General features: G+C 41.5%; 1 protein-coding gene across 1 annotated transcript; it reads right to left on the bottom strand.

The window, feature by feature from the left end:
* Positions 1-786: 786 nt before the first annotated feature.
* c7h11orf24 (chromosome 7 C11orf24 homolog) lies at positions 787-19,378 on the bottom strand. Its single transcript, XM_075470882.1, has 3 exons — positions 18,944-19,378; positions 4,971-5,145; positions 787-3,433 (listed from the first exon to the last, which is right to left on the bottom strand). Exons 2-3 carry the CDS (start codon positions 5,137-5,139, stop codon positions 2,529-2,531), a joined length of 1,074 nt encoding a protein of 357 aa, XP_075326997.1. The 5' UTR covers positions 5,140-5,145; positions 18,944-19,378; the 3' UTR covers positions 787-2,528.
* Between the last annotated feature and the right edge of the window lie 328 nt (positions 19,379-19,706).

The raw sequence follows: 19,706 nt of genomic DNA on the forward strand, positions 1-19,706 counted from the left end.
CGAAGCAGAACACGGCAGCAGCTTGAAGCTGGGGGCCGAATGTCCGCGGTGTGGGGGTATTTTTAAGGGGATGACAAAAACGTTGCGATTGCAAACTGTGAGATATGCAAACTTGGGATTTCAAGAGGTGGCGAGGACATCGCTAACATCCTTGATGAGAACAGGAACAGGCTCAAACCTGAAAAGGTAGAGATGTTGGTTTTCATCAAGAAAAACGTACATTTCCTTCTGTGAAGCCAGAGGAGGAGAGGAAGAATTAGGAGTGCAGTTCCCAAAAGCACATTACTGGCCTTACTTTATAACACTGTGGCACTTTTATTTGCTTATTTGTTTCCATGCCTGCCAGGTATTTCAAGTCGAGCTGCTGCTTGTTTTTACATTAGACATTGTTGCACTAAACTACAATGTGAAGAATTTGTTTATTACTTGATTATTTTTGTTGTTCAAGCTACCTCACAGAAGTGCTCTGTTTTTAAGTGTTAAATGATAAAACAAGTGAATAAAAAAAATAAATAAATAAAAATAAAAATCAGGGACATCCTGGATCTGTTTCTTCGCCGTTCTTCATTTTTCTAATGTACTGTAGAAGTATCGGATTGGGATTCGGTATCAGCAGACACTCAAAATCAGATGACTCGGGGCAAAATAACCTGATCGGGACATCCCTACCCTGCAGCAATATAATTTCACTTCAGGGACTAAAGTATTATTTTTCAATTGAATCAAATTGAAAACTGAAAAAACAATTAATAGAAATTCATAAAACTTTATATTTTTGGTTGACCTCAAGATCAGTTTGATTCTTTATTAATAATCTTTTGCAAATTAAAAATAACTTTTTCAAAGTGCATTAGTACAGTATTCAGTTGGCACCTCTTTCATTTCTCTCATTTGTGACAACAGTCTTTTCAAACATAAATCAATATTCAATGCAGTCCACCTGGGTGTTTCCATGATCATGAAAAGAAAAACTAGCATCACTTTATCATGCCTTAGTGACTTAATAAACACCATAAGATCATTCTGACTTTTTTCATGATGAGAAAGAGTGCCTACGTGATCATTAACATTCAGGTTGTACACACATAAGAACGTAAACATTCCTTTTTACTTGGAAACCGTCCTCTGCTGCCAGGCACAGCTCGCCTCATCCACTCCAGTGGTCTCAAACACACAATGGCTTTATATTTCCCTTGGCTTTATCAGTTAATAATGTGCTTAAGCAAATATTTAGCAAATTCCCATAAACCATGAAACCACTAGAAGAAAAAAAAAAAATACTGTAATATCATCAAGAAAAAGGAAAAAATAAAAAAATAAATTCTGAAGTAATTCAGTCTGAACCACGGACGCTGAGCTCCGCCACCAAACTCTGACAAGGCAAGTGGAACATTAAGGTCGACAATCCTTCTAACGTTCGGAACTGTAGATGAACAGTGTTCCTCACTTTAAGAATGGGTTACCTATCATTAGCATCACATGAACAGTTTACGGGATGTCTGCTGGACATCTGTGCACTCACCTGACCTTAACAGCTACTACCTGCATCATTCTGGAGTAGTGAAGACTTGTTCAGGGGAGACTCAGAAAAAGCTTTGCTTGTGCTTCACATTCTAAGAATGAAGAGGTGAAGTGGAACACAAGTGAACGAGTCGCTAAATATTCCCGTTTGTGTGAACATGAAAGGAAATGTGCAGTAAGGAACATATGAGCCAAACACACCTGTTCAGGAGCTGTGAACTGAGCTGACACAGAGGGAGGTCATAAACAGGCAGAACATTACAGACTGCTGAATGCAAAGATACAAAAAAAGGGTCAAAGAAATGAATTCATTCGTCATGATCGAAATGATAAACTACAGTTAAATAAGCAGAGTATGGCTTTGTTCCCAAGGAAGACAAAGACATTGAAACGGTGCTGAAATGTCATCTGCATCAAGGAAAATTGACGGAATGTCCCGTTATTCCAAGTTAAATGAAAGACTTTTAGAGAAACTGTGCAATGTAAGCACAGAGACATGAGGATGTTTGCTTGGTTGTCTCTCTTATATTACACAGATATTTGAAGTAACAGTCCAGGATATTTTAAGACAAGTCAGACTGCTCAGAGGGAGAAGCTAGCCCTGCTCTGTGAAATGCAATAAGACAAACTCCTATCCAACAGACACTGTGGTCATGGTCAGCAATTCAAACCTCTGATCCCCAAAACAAAACATCCCTACTGAAGCCTGGTTCCTGTATGAACCACCAGGCTTCACAAGCACAAAAGAAAGAAGACAAAGACAAATAAGCATTAAGTAAAGCATCCTGATCGAAACAGATCAGTGTACCTTCAGCATTTCTACGGTCACTTCGGTGAGTTGTTGGTCAGATTTGTCCATTCATGCTCCTTCTCAAACCAACAGCAGCTACTGAATCATCCTGTCAATTCACAGCACCACTGTGTTCCCATCCAGTCACCTTCCACTGCAGTCTGCGACTCCGAGTGCAAGAACAAGCTCCACGAGTTGTGCTTAACATCCTCCCCCCTCACACCCCAGAGTCCGTGTACATGCCGTTGATCAGGTAGTCGACCTGCGTGTAGTCCTTCCTTCTGTAGCTCTCATACGCCTGTGCGATGAACACTGCCACCGTAACCAAGAAGAAGAGCAGGCCAAAGAGCAGGACGGCCAGTAAAGCTGCTGTATCCACCAGCTGCCTGCTCAGAGCAGCTCCTGCTGCTTCCACCATAGCAACCTTTGTTCCCGGGGCTGAGGCGTCCTTACTAGCAACCGTTATGGTAGCAGCTTCTGTGGTAACAGAAGTGCTCTGGAGGGTTGGTACCCCAGTACTCAGCTGGAACATGGCATCTCGTGATGAAGACAGCATTTTTGTGCTTGTGATCAGAGTAACGGTTGTGGTTGTGTTAACTGTTGCCTCTGCAGTTGTTGTAGGTGGTAGTGTTGGTTGGGTTGTTATTGTGGACAATGGTTTCATGTTGAGTGCACTGACTGCAGTAATGTTCCTCAGCGTCCCTGCAGCGGTTGATGGGATGGGGCTGACAGGAGATCCAGTATGTTGGGACTGAGTGGCTGAGTCTGTGGTGGTAACAGCTGTAGTGTCCACCTCTGATGCTGTAAGCTGAATGCCAGGTGACACCGCCTGCTGAGTGGAGGGTGAGGCTGTTGATGAATGGGGTCCTCCTGCAGATGCTTGGGGTGGGCTTGTTACAGAGAAATTAATCTTGGCGCTAACAGTGGTGTGGTTGGTAATGGATGAAGACGAGGACTGAAGCCGCTCTGTGCCGTTGGATTTCATTTGTACTTGGGTGGTGTTGGTCAATATGGCTTGAACTGAACTAACGTTAAGATCTGGTCCTGAAGACAAACTCTCCTCTTCAACACTTGAAGTGGAATTCCCAGTGTTTGCATCTTTGCTGACGGTATCATTATTACCTAAGAAACAAGAAGGTTTTGTTGAAATTATTATTAAAAAATGATGAAAGACATCAGTTCATTCTAAAAAATATTCTAATAATCTGATATTAGATCCTCAAAAGTTCTCATTTGTGGTTCCACAATGGTGGAATGAGCTACCGAATGCTATCAGAGTGGGGGTGTCCCTCACAAGCTTTAAGAAGACTCATCTCTTATGAGAACATCTCGTAACACCTCTAACCTGCCCTTTGGCCATCTGTGTCCTTTAAAAAGATAGACAGCACTTAATGCTTATGCCAGTGTTTCTAACAACTGAGACCACAGGGTTGTTCTTTATTTGTAAGTTAACTTGGATCAAAGTGTCTGGTCAATGTAAATAATATGACCTGACAAGATAATATAGTGAAGATAAAAGCAGAGCTTCATTCTCAAAGGTCTAGGCAAACATTTCATGTTACGCGTGCGCTAAGAGCAAGTTTGTCTCTTTTAAAGAAATTTCACACTGAAAAATTAGGGTCGCTGTCAACTTCAACATCAAATGATAAATTCATGAATAAATTAAATATTTGGAAGGGTTCAAAGGACACATCAAAGAGTCTGAGGTGTTCGTCCGACCTGTAAACTCCTCAGATACCAAGCTGATGGGATCTGATGACATCTGTAGGAACAAAACCCAACTTTGTCTCAGTCAAATTGTTCCAGTTCCACAGCCAACCCAAAGAGGCTGTTGGATCATAGGCATTTGGTTTCTGCAGTACCCTGTGTGTCCAAACTTCTTCCTGGTGCTGTACATCTGTATCCAGTTCTGAATTAAAAGCTCATGCCATAAAAACAGAGCTAAAATAAATGACAAGAAGTCAAGCAATAGCCTCAGTAGGATACTGAGGGTTAGGGTTAGGATTCTGAGGAGGAAGCTGCTGCTGAATTTGGAAGAAATTATTATTAAATTAAATTAAATTATTTAAGACATTTAAAACATCAGCTGAACTTTGCATCATTCAGCCAGAAGAATATGACCTTTTATAATGACTAATATTGAGTATGTCATCCTGATGCTGCTGTGGCCGGTCTGGGTTAGGGTTAGGGACAGATAATATGTGAGGGTGTTGGGTGTCTTGGGGTGTCTGCTCCCAGGACATCAACAACAGATCCATACATTCCTGTGGGTTGTGGGGTGAGGCTTTTGCTAGTTGGGTTTTGTTCCTACAGATGTCATCAGTTCCCATCAGCTTGGTATCTGAGGAGATTAGAGGTCGAGCGAACACGTCAGACTCTTTGTTGTGTCCTTTGAACCCTTCCAAAGCAGTTTCTGTGGTGCCCACTGCTGTAGCCTCTCCCTATTGTAGGGTCCCTATTGCTGCTGCTCTGTGGAGTGTGTGATTGGTTTCTACAAGAAGACATGCTTATGTTGGTGACAACTGTCACAGCAACATCTATGACCCGCCAGTGGTTGGTTTTAATACTGCGGCTAACAGGTGTGTGTCTACACTTATGTAGATGTTATCAGCTGTGATCATGTACCCATGCTTCTGAGCACATCCTGAAACATACTTACATCCAGTCGCACAGTTTGTTTGTGTTGTGCTGAGCCGAGATGGGTTACTGGTCAGAACTGCTGGTTCCACTGTTGGCACCGTGAGGGAGCAGTCGGGTAGGAGCAGCAGGCAGAGGAGGAGAAAAGATGCTGATGGGCTCAGCTGGAGCGTTGAGGAACACTGGGACATGGCGGGCTGGGCAGAATGACACAGGCACACACATTCACTCACAAGAGACAGAAGGAATGCACAACACACTCAGCAGTAAATGCAGAGCTTACGCTCAGTCAACCTGCACAAACACAAAGTGTGAGCTCAGCGAGGTTCAGCACCTCCTGGACCAACACGTCAACACAACTGTTCTTACAGACAACTCAATCAAAATAGTCTACGCTGTTATTATTAAAGAAACATACTTTATTCACCCCCCTGTTATTATTAAAGAAACAAACTTTATTCATCCCCTGTTATTATTAAAGAAACATACTTTATTCACCCCCCTGTTATTATTAAAGAAACAAACTTTATTCACCCCCCTGTTATTATTAAAGAAACAAACTTTATTCACCCCCCTGTTATTATTAAAGAAACATACTTTATTCATCCCTCTGTTATTATTAAAGAAACAAACTTTATTCACCCCCCTGTTATTATTAAAGAAACAAACTTTATTCACCCCCCTGTTATTATTAAAGAAACAAACTTTATTCACCCCCCTGTTATTATTAAAGAAACAAACTTTATTCACCCCCCTGTTATTATTAAAGAAACAAACTTTATTCACCCCCCTGTTATTATTAAAGAAACAAACTTTATTCACCCCCCTGTTATTATTAAAGAAACATACTTTATACACCCCCTGTTATTATTAAAGAAACATACTTTATTCACCCCCCTGTTATTATTAAAGAAACATACTTTATTCACCCCCCTGTTATTATTAAAGAAACGTACTTTATTCACCCCCCTGTTATTATTAAAGAAACGTACTTTATTCACCCCCCTGTTATTATTAAAGAAACATACTTTATTCTAGTGCTGGGCGGTATGACCAAAAATACATATCACGGTATTTTTTCACGGTATCACGGTATTTTTTTTTCATGCATAATTAGGTGTTCACAGCATTTTCTACAGATTGAGAACAGAATTACTGCAGTAGATTAATTTAGGATAGTCTATTTTACCGTCATAGGTAACACAAAATGATGCTGTTTACAAAGAAGTGCTACTCATGATTCTAATGAAGTGAGGAATCGGAATGCAAACACAATTGCAGTCAAAATACAGAACTTTCACTGTGCGTCTTGAAGTGACTTTTCTTTTGCTTTCTCCGTGTTACCTGCTGATGTGGTGGGTGCTGACCTTAACTTCATGCATTCTTGATATTCTAAGACATGCTTACGGCTAAGGTGATGGAGCAAATTGCTCGTGTTGCCACCTCCAGAGACAACTGTAGCCCGACAACACTTGCATAAAATGGTTGTTTGGTCGACGTCGTATTTTTTTAAACCAAAAAACTTCCAAACTACAGACACGGTGTTCTGTCAATTTGTGCTACTTCGTCGAGAAATGCTACCGCCGCAAAAACCGATAGGCTTGTCAATTGATTTGTGCTACCCTATCAAAAAATGCTACTTTATGGTTTTCTACCTCTGTCACCAATCTCCTGGCATAGAGAAAAACTGCTAAAGGTTATTGGGCAGGAATAACTTCCTGTACTGGTTCTTAACGGAACTGAAGAAGCTCTTCTTTTAACAATCAGCTCCAGGGGCTCCAGAGCAGCACAGAGCCAGTCTTCTGTATCACTTTGTTCACTTTCTTTGAGTCTCTGGATCTGATGCTGCTGCCCCAACAGATGCTGCAAAGCAGACTGAACTCTCCACCACAGACTGATAGAAGATATGAAATATCTTGGAGCAGATACTGGACCAGAGAGAATGAAATTCAGCCAATTGATGTTTTGAGGAGGCAGACATTGGGCCTCATGCAACAACCGTTTGTACGCACAGATTTGTTCTTAAGTCGTGCGTACGAGGGATTTAAGAGAATTTGCGCATTCACCAATCTTTTCGTATTTAACGTTTTCTTTCAGGTACGAACAGAATTTACGAGTGATCCAGACCTGTCGTAGGAGTTTCCTAAAATAGTCCACTGTTATTCCAATCAAGTTTGCTTGACTAATGGATTGTATATTTAATTACTTTGAAGCAAACATAAATAAATATATGCATTATACCCCATAATGATACTGACATTATTCTGTTTGACTTAAATTATGCACTAATTAAAGGTTAATTTGAATCTGTATATTACAAGGTCAATGGGAAGCGTAACCAGCGGCTGACTTGCTACTTTTGGATGCCTTAGCGCGTCAGGCTCTTGGAAGAGAACGTGTAGATATCCATGTGGAGACAGATGAATGGCTGACATCACGATTTAGATTGCCAAGGACTGTGCTGCTGCAAATATGCTGAGAGAAACACGCCAATCAAACCCAATTCCACCACAGGTACAGGTCCTCACCACCCTTGGATTTTTGGCCACTGGAACCTTTCAGAGGGAGATTGGAGACAGATCGGGGGTGTCCCAGTCCTCTGTGAGTCGTGCGCTCCCCTTGGTTATCAGTTATCTCGTCAGTTTATCACTCATGGTACATCAGATTCCCATACACCGCTGTCCAACAGGTACAAATTAAGAGGGACTTTCATGCCTCGGCTGGACTGCCAAACATAATCGGAGCAATAGACTGCACACATATACGCATCAAAGCACCCGTGCTGTTGTGGGGCACACTGAGCTAAAGGCCAGGTGTCTCCATACAGCGGGGGGGCAAACTGCTCTATAGCCCAGAGAAGGCATGCCAGATTTGCAAAATATTGCCATGAACGAGGGTCTCCTGCTACCTGAACCAGCCCAGGCAGACCAGAAGGTGTGGTGCCAGAAGATCCCCCTCATTGGACCGCCCCATCAAAGTGCCATCATAATCAGGCAACAACTGATTGCACGGCTTTAGTTGCAGTCATCGAGCGCCTGGCCAGGGCGAGACTTTTTTAAAATTTTTTTAAAGCCATTTTCATATTAAACCATTTCTTCTTTATTTCGGTGACATTACGAACTACAGGTGACACGGAATTAACAGCACTCGTAATTGCTTCCCATTTCTTGGCTTTAGCAGGTCCCGTAATTCCACTGCTGACACTGCTAAAAATGACAGATTTTCCTTTCTGGATCTCTGAAAGCAGAACTTCAGTCTCAGAGCCAGTAAAGTTGTTCTTTTTGCGCCTTGATGCCGTTTTCATGACTCAACACTTCCTGGCACAGCAGAGAGGAAGCACAGCCTTATATGGTATAATTTTGGGCATGGTGTATGCAAATCTACTATCCTCGTGCACGTGCACTTAAATACGCACGGGTGGCATTCATCATTTACGCAGGTCGTTTACACACTTTTTCCGAAGTTAAGAACGTTTGTTGAATCTGACGTGGCGTGTTCGTACGAGACCTTCGTATGAAAAAAGTGAGAGAAATTTAGAATAAAATACGAAAATGTTCTTGCATGAGGCCCAAAGTTATTTCCATGCTAATATAATCTAAAAGAACATTTCTAAACTGGTTCATACACAGATTGTTCTTTGCTTTCCAGTTCATGAGAATAGTTTTCTTTGCGATACATAGCACTGTGAGGACCATGTGTGCTGAGGTCATTTCCATGTTGATGTCGTCTAAGTCACCCAGCATGCACAGTGTGGGCCGTGCAGGAATACTAAGCCAGAACTTCGGGACAGGCGCACAAAACCACAAAGCGTGTGCATAATCATCAGGTGTGTTATCTGTGCAATGTGAGCAGATATTTGAGTGTGTAAAGGCTCTAGCATGGTTGCCGCTTCTGCCAGCGTGAGCAGTGTTGATGACGTCATGATTTCGTGCCGGCTATATACGGTGGCGCAAGTTGATGCGCCAGTAGTTGCAATTTTCTCCGTCACAGAGGTATCGCTGCTACGTGAAGGTTACCGCTACTCTACAACGAAGAAAGTCGAGAAGAAAACAATGCCACTGTCAAGAGCAGGAACACTGGAAGATGAAATGCTTCGTGTGTTTGTGTTTCACGAAGTTCGTGAGCCAAGACAATTCAATCAATAGAGGTGAAGGTCTGAAGCCCCCATGCCGGGGCCACTTTGAGTGTCTGCCCTCTTCTTTGCCTTCACGTATCTGTCCCGTAGCTTCTTCCACACATTCTTACAGAACTCTCCCTCTTTCCCCAAGGTTCTGCCCATCTCTGTGCACCAGTTTTGGGAGTTTACGTGCTCCCTGTGCTGTTTCACTGCAGTTTCGTACAGGTGCTGTACAAACGCACCTCCTGACTGAGCCTGGTCTCAAATGGGTCCATCTGGTTTGTTGTTCTTGGCGCAGCCAAGTTACAAAAATCGACTGGTGCACGACAACGCGCTGCGCCGTCTTTTCAAGGCAAGCGCCAGGCCTGACGTCACGGGCTGCCAGCGCCGTGAGCCACGTGTCAACTGTAACTCCAGCTTAAGACCCATCCTGAACAGGCACGTATTCTACGGGGGGGATGAGTACGATGCATCCCCCTCACTTCTACTGGAAGGCCATTCCACCCCCCCCACTTTTGTCCGTCAAAACCTCACTAAAATCTACTTTTGTAATAAAATAGTAAACGTTCACCTATTGTAGGAAATTAAAAATGGTTGCTGTCGTTAGGCATATCACTGTAAATCCCAGCGCAACAGGTGAGGTTAGGATAGCCTCAACAGCTTGCGCATCCTGCCGAAAGCGCTGCGGCGGTGCTGACCAGGGTTGCCAATTGCCGACTTTTTTTTTATTAGTCCTCGGCCGCTTCTTTTGGGCTTGTTTTCAGGACGCCGTTCGCTTATTTCGAGTTGAAGATCTGGCAACACTGGTGCTGAGTCTGACTGCTGAGAGCTCAGCGCAGTCATTCAAACAATTTCTCACAGGTCGTTGTGCTGTTCGTGGTGCTGCATATACCCACTTGACGCCTTCAATGAAGAGTCGCTGAAAAGGTAGAATTTAATCACTGTTTTAGATCAGCAAAATTCACTGCCTGCCATGAAGGCAACATTTTCAGGCATCATAGGTTAAGCCATTAACAGACGCAAGTTTCCTGGCTAGTTCATGACAGTTAGGCTAAGTTTACCTACTAGCATAAAGTTCCCAGTCATTCTTCTAACTGGCCTGACTTAGCCTACTTTAGTTTTAAAACTGTCCTCTTTTTTCGTGCAATATAGCCAATGATGCAGAAAAGGAAAAGACAGGGGACAATAGACGGCTTTTTCAAGAAAAAACAAGTAAGTTGTCTTCTCCACTCCCCCTCTGCATACATTGACATGCTTGCAAGTTGCAAGCGTGTCACTGGTTGTCTGTGTCAAGTGCTACTGCCGTTGGGATGCGCAGGTTTGACTAGGCTACATGCAGAAGAGAGCTATCCTCGTGTGATTCGTGTAATTTTCAAACGTCGACAACGCACTTCAATCTACACGGTGTCCCACTGATGTATCACTCAAAATATACACAAAGCATGTGTTTGTTAAAATTCGAGTAATTTCCAAAGTGTTGTAGGCCTACTTCAGTTTCTGGACCAGAATGGATGTCAAGTTTTAAAGAAAGCTGTGATTTCAAAATGATATATGACAATTCTATTACACATTAAAAATGACATGAATATTAATAATACACACCATCTTTATTTACACTGTGTATTAATGTATTATTAGTGATGCTCCGATCGATCGGCTGCCGATCATGATCGGCCGATAATGCCCAAAAATAGCCTGATCGGCGATCGGAAAAATATGCCGATCAAAAAGCCGATCACGTGACGTAATTACAAGCTTTTTTTTTTTTTTTTTTCTGACGTAAATTACTAGCAACCACTTTCTAATGTGGTACGGGACGTGTGTACAGAACCGAACAGGCAAAACCTCTACAGTGCTTCTCGACAACATGACCTCTCCTGTCTGGAATTTCTTCAAAGTGTGTCAGAAAGATGTGAAACTTACTGCGGTCACGCCATCTGCGCTTCGCGCTAGCTACACTTGAAAATCGAGTGCCCGTTTACATCGCTTCATACGGTAAAGCGTGTGAGCGGATTTATGGTGCATTCAAGTGCACCCCGTAAACTCAGTAATCTATATCGAAGTTGATTTTCATTTGTTGGAATACATACACCTGTCATTACTTGGTTGTTTTTTTTACTACATTCTTTTTAATGATTAAAACAAAATGATAGAACAAAATTATTGAAGCATATTCAGAATCAAACTCATTTCTGCATAGTCAGATTTGAAAACTTCCTTAAAACCAAATCAAAATGTTCTCTGCCGACTCCACCAGATTCTTGTTCTACATGTCCCCAGCTACCTCTTTGGAGATTTTCAAGTTATTTCACTGCATCATTGTTTAATAATCTGATGCTGAAATCATACCCAGTGGATGATGTATATGGGCAGATTAAAATAATAATAGAAAGTAAAAAAAACAATTGTTTTCTGCAAACTCCACCAGATTCTTGTTCTACATGTCCCCAGCTACCTCTGGCAGTTTAATTTCTATAAATGGTGCACTCTCTGCTAGATGAAAGGCATGGAAATGTCCGATTCCTTCCATGATCGGCAGTGATCGGCAATCGGCAGATCATGATTTTGGTGATCGGTGATCGGTGATCGGTCCAAAAAATGCTGATCGGAGCATCACTATGTATTATCTTAATATAATCATCCAGTTTTTAAAGCCAGTCATAAGGCTGTGTCTGAATTAAAATCTTTATTACAATAAAAGCAGATCTCTGACTGACATGAAGCCATATTTTGTACCACTGTGCTTACAAAGTAAGAGTGTATTTAGAAAGTGAGGAGGAATATGTGTATATGGTCTATAATCAACATTTGATTCACATTACATAACATTTAGCAGACACCTTTAGGGTGATCTGTATCCAAAAGGCAACTAGGAGAGGTTTGCTTGACAAGTGAACTTAAAAGAAATATTAAAAATTGAGCAATACATGAATAATAAGACATAGGGGACTCTGTGTCCCAGCATTAAATATTCACTACACTCCTGCTCATTGCTATGTACTTGTTTAGGATACGCAGTTGCCGCATTTCCCTGCCTCAGTGAGAGGAGATGAGGATGTAATTGATGTTGCAGAGGTGAGCAATCTAATATCTTTGAAATTGAGAATGGATATAGTGTGGTCTTACCATAGTTTTGTAGTAATTTAGAGAGGGTAGAGTTATAAAAGATATACTATATAGATATTTATATAGATATATAGAGGATATAGAGAAATATAGAATCTTCTGCATTTTGATTTTAAATATTTCAATTAGGAGGATGAAGATTTGAGAGATGTGTCCAGGAGTGAGGTGGACAGAGATACAGAGGAGGAAGAAGGAGAAGGCAGAAAAGAAGAAGGAGAAGGCCAGAATGAGAAGGCTAGGAGTGAGAGTGCAGTTTTCATTAAACCCAATCAGCCTGACCCTAAATATGTGGTGAAGCAGTCTCTTTCAAAATACACACTCACTTTCCAGGCACAGTGGTATAAAAAATTCCCATGGCTTCATGTGAGTCCATGTGTGGAAGGGGTACTCTGCTTTTATTGCAATAAAGCTTTTCAATCGGAGACATCCCCGCTTGCCAAAAATTCAGAGTCAGCCTTCATAATGACTGGCTTCAAAAATTGGAAAAAAGCCCTTGAGAAATTCATTTCTCACGAAAAAAGTGAATGCCACAAAACGGCCATCACAACCCATTTGCAGGAAGGCAAGTCAGTGCAGTGCCAGCTGTCTAGTGTGGCTGCTCAACAGCAGGAGGAGGCAAGGTCATGTCTCCTCAAAACAATTGGAGGGTTACAGATGCTAGCCAGGCAGGGTCTTGCTATGCGAGGGCATGATAGTGGTGAGGGGAATTTTGACCAACTACTGAAGTACAAGGCAGAGGACGACCCCTGCCTTTCCAAATGGCTCACTAGAAAGAATACGTATGTATCTGCCCCAATCCAGAACGAATTGCTTAAACTTTTCAGCTGTTCAATAATTAGGGAAATTGCAGATGCCATCACATCTCTTCCACATCTGCAGTACTCTGTGATGATGGACGGCACACGAGATGTGTCAGGAAAGGAGCAAGAGGCATTTTGCCTGCGGTATGTCGATCATGACCTGATAGTTCATGAAGAATTTGTTGGCCTTTACGAAGTGTCCTCAACAACTGGAGAAAATCTAGCAAGAGTGGTGTTAGATGTTCTGCAGCGCCTAAATTTGCCAATCAGTGGGTTGCGGGGTCAAGCGTATGATGGGGCGGCAAACATGGCAGGAAAATACAACGGTGCCCAAGCCATTATTAAACAGCAACAACCTCTGGCCCATTACGTACATTGCACAGCTCACTGTGTTAATCTGATCACACAGCAGGCCTGCACTGCCACACATTTTGTCCGCAATGCACTGGAGTGGGTAAATGAATTGGGGAATTTGTTTGGCCAGTCACTGAAGTTAAAGGAGATTTTCAAGGCAATAGCCAAGTCAGAGAATGGTCCCTGTCACACCTCTGAGATCAGGCCTCTTTGTCCAACGAGGTGGACAGTTCGCACAGGTGCAATTCGTGCTGTACTTAATCAGTATGAGCGCATTTTGCACTCCCTGGCAGAAATGGGTGAAAGCTCAAGCGATGCAGCAATCAAGGCTCAAGGTTTACATGACAAATTTACTCAGGGAAATGTTGTCTTGGGTCTGATGTGTGCACTGGAAACAACTGAGAATCTGGAGATGTTGAATGTTTCCCTTCAGGCGAGAGCACAAACAGTGGATGGTGTGCTTAAGGCGGTAGAATGTGTAAAACACACCTATGCCCAGAAGCGAAATACAGAGAGTTTCAACAATGTGTACGCAAAAGCCACAGAGATGTGCGAAAGCCTAGACATTAATCCCATTACCTCTCCACGAGCCTACAAGCCACCTCACCGTTTCACAGGGTGTGCTCCTGCACATAAACATGCATCCCCCATTGATTACTACAGAGCAGAATTTTACAAAATTCTTGATGTTGTGGATGTCCAGTTTAATGAACGATTTCTACAGGAAGGGATGCAACAAATCAGAGCAATGGAACAAGTCCTCTTGACTGGGAAAGTAGCAGAGGTTGTGAAAAATTACCCAGAACTAAACCCTGAGTATCTGAGTGTACAGCTTGCAATGTTTAGGTCAAGATACACATTCCAGTCGAGCAGAGAGGTTGCAGCCATTTTACAAGGGATGTCTCCAGAGGTCCGTGGCCTCCTTAATCAAGTGGAGACTCTAGTTAGATTACTACTAGTCATCCCAGTGTCTTCCGCAGAAGCTGAAAGGAGCTTCAGCGGCCTGCGGAGGCTTAAGACATGGCTAAGAAGTACAATGACACAAACATGCCTCAATAGTGTAGCCGTGTGTCATGTGCAAAAGCACAAGTTGGATCTGTTGGACAGGAAAATGATTGCTGAGCAGTTTGTTTGCCACAATGAGCAAAGAAAAAACACATTTGGTTCTTTCAAATAGTGTAAAGCCACTTGAGGCTGACACATGAATGTTATAATGTTATAATATGTTTCTTGTTTCCCAAATAAGTTGATGAGCATTTGATTAGAGCATTTGTTACCTGTTATGAAGTGTTTGTTGTAAATGTCTATTGTATTGTCTGTTGATTTAAATACTGTAAGTTTTTTACACGAGTTTCACAAATTAAAGACATTGCAAGTCTTGTTTTTATAATGTGTTGTCAGTTATGCTTGTCAATACTAAAATATAATTTAGATATATAATATCTGAAAATGTGCCCAAACAAATTCTTGCACTGGTTTAACATGGCTATAGCCTACTACATGATGTGCACACAGAAGTACAATGACAGAAGTATGACTTACTGGGTTATATAAAGGTTTTTGTACAATATATCCAGTGTAGAATGCAATATTGACACATCTGTCATAGACCAGTATACTGTTACTTAGAATTATGTCAGACAAGTTTTGTTTTCAGTGACTGTATAATCTGTAAGACCAGACCATAAACACAGAAGCCCAACATTACATAGATCTTGTCTTGGCATGAGATGGAGAACATTTGAACTTGAACTTGACCACTGGTTTGACTGCCTGCACTCTGTGTGTCGACAAGTAAAAAATGCTCTAGCCAAATGTCATTAGAGCTACAATTATTGAACATTCATGCAATAGCCTCAAGTGGCTTTACAACTAGTGACTACTGCTATTAGTACTGCTATCACTTACAACTAATAATGACACACTACTTGAAAGAACCAAATGTGTTTTGTCTCTGCTCATTATGACAAACTAATCATAATGCAATCATTTTCCTGTCCAACAGATCCGGGTGCACACACACACACACACACACACACACACAAAGTCGCCCACAGTGTATCTGATCGCATTTCTTCCATTTTGTAGGCCTTGATGTATGTACAAGTTTACATAATTGATCATCGCTATTTGGAATGATTTCTTCGCCTGTTCCAGAACACCCCCACTTTTGGAAAGCTTGATACACCCCTGATCCTGAACATCCTTTGTCCTGTATAATGTGTTAGAGAAATTGTGTCATCTATCTTAGACAGTAATTTATATATTTTTGATAGCAGTTTTGGTGTGCAGATGCTTAAAAATTCTGCTACCCTGATGGGGAGTTGCAGCCTATCCCATGTTGTGATATGAGCGCATCAAATGAAATAAAACTTTCTTTTTGGATAATATGTTCCAGATGTTTTATTCCTTTGTTCTTCCATAGAGTAAAGTTTATCATTTTTTTTGTTTTGCAGGATGTCAGGATTGTTCCAGATGGGTGTACGTTTACACGGGAGAAGTGAGGACTTTGTCATTTTAAGAAATTCCCACCAGGTCAGAGAGGTGCTGATGCTAATGCTTTTGAAACATTTGAGATGTTTAATGCTTGGACTAATAAGTGGCAGGTCAGAGATTTCCAGATTGTCACACAGTGCTTGTTCTATATTTATCCATGGTTCATCTAGTGGGCTAGGTTTAAACCATTTTGATATATATTGTAACCTATTGGCTAAGAAATAACGCTGAAAATGAGGTAAATCTAATCCATTAGAGCATTTCTAACGTTCCTGAGCCAGTTTGGTGGCACACATTAACCAGATCAGAAAGAAAATGTGAACAAATACAACTTGAAGGTTCCCTCCTGCAAACATACAGTTAAGACATTTCAGACACAAAACAATAAAGCTTCAGCTATTTGTTAAAGAAACATCAGTCGCATTTACAGTAAAAATGCTTCGGTCAGACATTCTAATGCTGAGAGAGACAGAACTGAGTGCTTGATATTTAACTCGCACACACTGAAAACATGACATCCAGACACTTCAACACCATAACCAGAAGAATTCATATTACGATTTTTTTTTTCTTCCTAAATCTTTAAAGGGAGACTAAGTAATAAATTAAGTAATTTATTAGCTCAAATCAACATATTCATTCATAAATTAGTCCTCATTGGTGTAAAATGATCTCTGTCAACAATCGCACTTATCCTCCTGAGTGAAGAATAACTTGTCTGTATCTACATAGAGCAGGTAAGCTCTATGGAGGCTGCCATGTCCTTCCGGTCTATGAAAAACGACGAAGTGCCGAGAGGGACATGAAGCACTTCGAATCGCGTTTTCCCCAACGCCAGGCCTGCAAGCGGAAATGACGTCATTTTGAGGTCACGTCCGCCGAATGGCTTATTACTGGCGCTAATGGTAAATAGATTTTATCTCGTAAATTATCCCACTAATAATGCATTGATTGTTACCAAACTTCTGCCGTAGTACACATAGGCTCTTAACTTACAAAACGAGGCATTAGAAAGTTTGTAAGTTTACCGGGAGTTTATTTAAAAGAACACTTTCCAGATAGCAACTACACACTGCTGCTAACGCTAACGCTGCGTCGACGTCACTTCCGGTAACTCCCGGAATATGACTAATTGCATTGTTTGCACACCAAAGGCTATGTCAACTTATGTTATCTGACATGTTATCTGGCATCTGTATTTATAGTGTTACTGTATGTGTGTTATGTAATCCTTTGTACTGTGTGTCTTGATGTATTTTTGTTTGTATGGACCTTGAGTCTGAAGCTATAGCTTCTTGAATCTTGACACATACCGCCTGCCGTAGTTCAAGAAGTTGCACATTTGAAAACGCGAGGCGCTAGAGAGCAAATTCATTCGACTTTGCAAAATAAAATTGCATCACTAGATGGGGGAAGAAATTACAAAGTGTCCCTTTAAGCTTATTGAATAGTCTGTATTATGAAGAACTATTTGGTTCCTTACTGATTCCGGTCTAACTGCACTTACAGTAATAAGTGTGGATGTTATCAGCTCAAAAAACACAAAGTTTTGGTCATTTTACAGAGCTGCTGCAGAACAGCAGCCTTATCACAGGGAAAAGCATGGAGCAGGAAGCAGTGCTGTGTTCCTCTGAGGAGGACAACATGCATCTGAGGAGATCCACAACATGGCACAGGAGCAGACAACAGGAAGCCCGTGCCAGCCCGAAATGAGCCGGGGAGGAATGGCCCTCACCGGCGTGGTGTGACTGGAAGCAAACAGCGCCAGACAGACCTGCCCTGAAGGTAAACTGAAGACAGAGCTGGCCCAAGGCATATGCCAACTACGCGGTCGCTTAGGGCCCCCACGCCACCAGGGGGCCCCAGAGAGCACCGAGACGTTGTGATAAAAAAGTAAATATATACATGAAATTAAAATAACATTGAATAATTTAAACTAAATTGTATTACACCAGAAAAAAAATATATAATTTTGACAAAATACTAATACTAGGTTAATTTATGCCTCCTGTTGGCTGCTGCCACCGTTGGGCAAAATTATTTAAGTATTGTATTTATTATTTAATCATTTAATTTTGATTACAACTTTATTTTTCTGTAAGATAATGTGAATGTCATTTGATTCTATTTTGTATTTGGATTTTGAACATTTTGCACACCATTGCACATCTGAAAGAAATTAAACTATTTAACGTGTTTACTATAAATGCAGTCTTCAGCCTGCTGATGTTACTTTCAAATAGTTAAATTAATGAGCCATACTTATATCTCACTCTTTATCTAGAAGTTAATTAAACCATATTTATGAGTTTGCTATCTCTTTAAGGTTAAAAACAAGAATGACACCAGTATAATGTAAGATGATTACAAATAATGCTAATGATTGTGGGTCCGTTACACACATAACAGTGTAGCCTATGGAATAATGAGGCATATGGAGCTGAGTTGATGGTAGGGGGGCCCCAAATGAAATTCTGCTTAAGGCCCCATAAAGTTGGGCCGGCCCTGACTGAAGACTATCAAAGGTCGTTACTGACGCCTACGTGGAGGAAAAACCGAACTCCGGATGATTCATGGAACACAAGATTTTCAACAGACCTTTTTTTTTTAATGTTACTTGAAAACCCAGCATCGCCTGTTCATTCAGCCAACCAAGACCCCCAAACACCAGAGTTTGTTAGAGCATTAGAAAGGCTGAAAGTCTCTCAGGACACGCTGAGCAGCGGACTGTGCCGGGACGGCTGGAATGCTCCACACGGGACAGAGCTGCAGCTCATCAAGTCCAACCAGACCCCAAGTGATCCCAGTCACCCAGGTTCACCAGTCCAAACTTTAGCTGCCACTACTCTGCTGCTAACACGGAGACAGAATACCCACATACTCGAATATCGAAGACTTGAGCTGTAGCAGTGACAACGTGTCCAGGAACAGGGTGTAAATGAGTTAGCGTTCACCTGAATGAGAAAAGCATCTCTTCCGTTAACGTCCTCACTGTAACTTAGCTAATGCTAACAAGCCCCTTTCCGAAAAGTGGGTGGCCTGCCTAACATAAAACCTTTAACAACCGAACACACATGTAAGCAGAGTTGGTATGGCTCTTACCAGCGATGTGCAGCGGCTGCTGAACGGAGGACAACTGCACCGGTGAGTCCAGAGGCTGAACGGAGCGGCTGCTGGGAGCAGGAGTTAGCTGGTGTACCATCAACTTCAGTTACCGTTCCGTTCTGTGATCCAAGCGTTGTCGGAATTTTAAGTGATCACCCCTGCCTGCGTCTTCCATCATACCTGTTATCATTCATAGGTGTTAGAAAGATGGCTGCCGTGCAGAGCATCACCAGCTTAAGTGAACATATTTGATAAATGTATCGCACATTTTTGTGACACTTCGACCCGTCCCAAAACATGCATGTTAGGTTAACTGGTGACTCTGAACTGTCCCTGAGAGGGTTGTGTGTCTCTGTGTGGTCCTGGGTTGGACTGGTGACCCAGTGAAACCGGAGAAAATCAGGATCCGGTCACACAATCTAATGGGTCACAGAATTTATCGTTACACCTGACCTCTTCTTCATCTTTTTTCATGGCAGTATTCTCTTTTTATCCGTGCTTTTCTGCCCTCTGTTGTTCACATAGGGAAAAAACCAGACAACTTTATATATATATATATCAAATCAGAACCGAACAAGCATAAATCAAAATAATATATATTTTTTAATTTATTTAGTAATTTATTATTATTATTAGTTAGTAGTAGTATTTTTATTAGAATTGGTCTTATTATTATTATTGTTAATATACAATAATTGTAAATATTAATAATTTTTTTTGAGCTACTTGACTAATTTGAATTTCCCCCATTGGGGGATGA

This window comes from Odontesthes bonariensis, chromosome 7 (genome assembly GCF_027942865.1).
Source record: "Odontesthes bonariensis isolate fOdoBon6 chromosome 7, fOdoBon6.hap1, whole genome shotgun sequence".
Classification (NCBI taxonomy): Eukaryota; Metazoa; Chordata; class Actinopteri; order Atheriniformes; family Atherinopsidae; genus Odontesthes; species Odontesthes bonariensis.

Excerpts from the sequence above, each read along its gene's own strand:
- c7h11orf24 (XM_075470882.1), bottom strand. The coding sequence starts at position 5,139 with ATGTCCCAGTGTTCCTCAACGCTCCAGCTGAGCCCATCAGCATCTTTT. Across the intron at positions 3,434-4,970 it reads AACAAACTGTGCGACTGGAT|GTAATAATGATACCGTCAGC; the intron begins GTAAGTATGTTT and ends CTTGTTTCTTAG.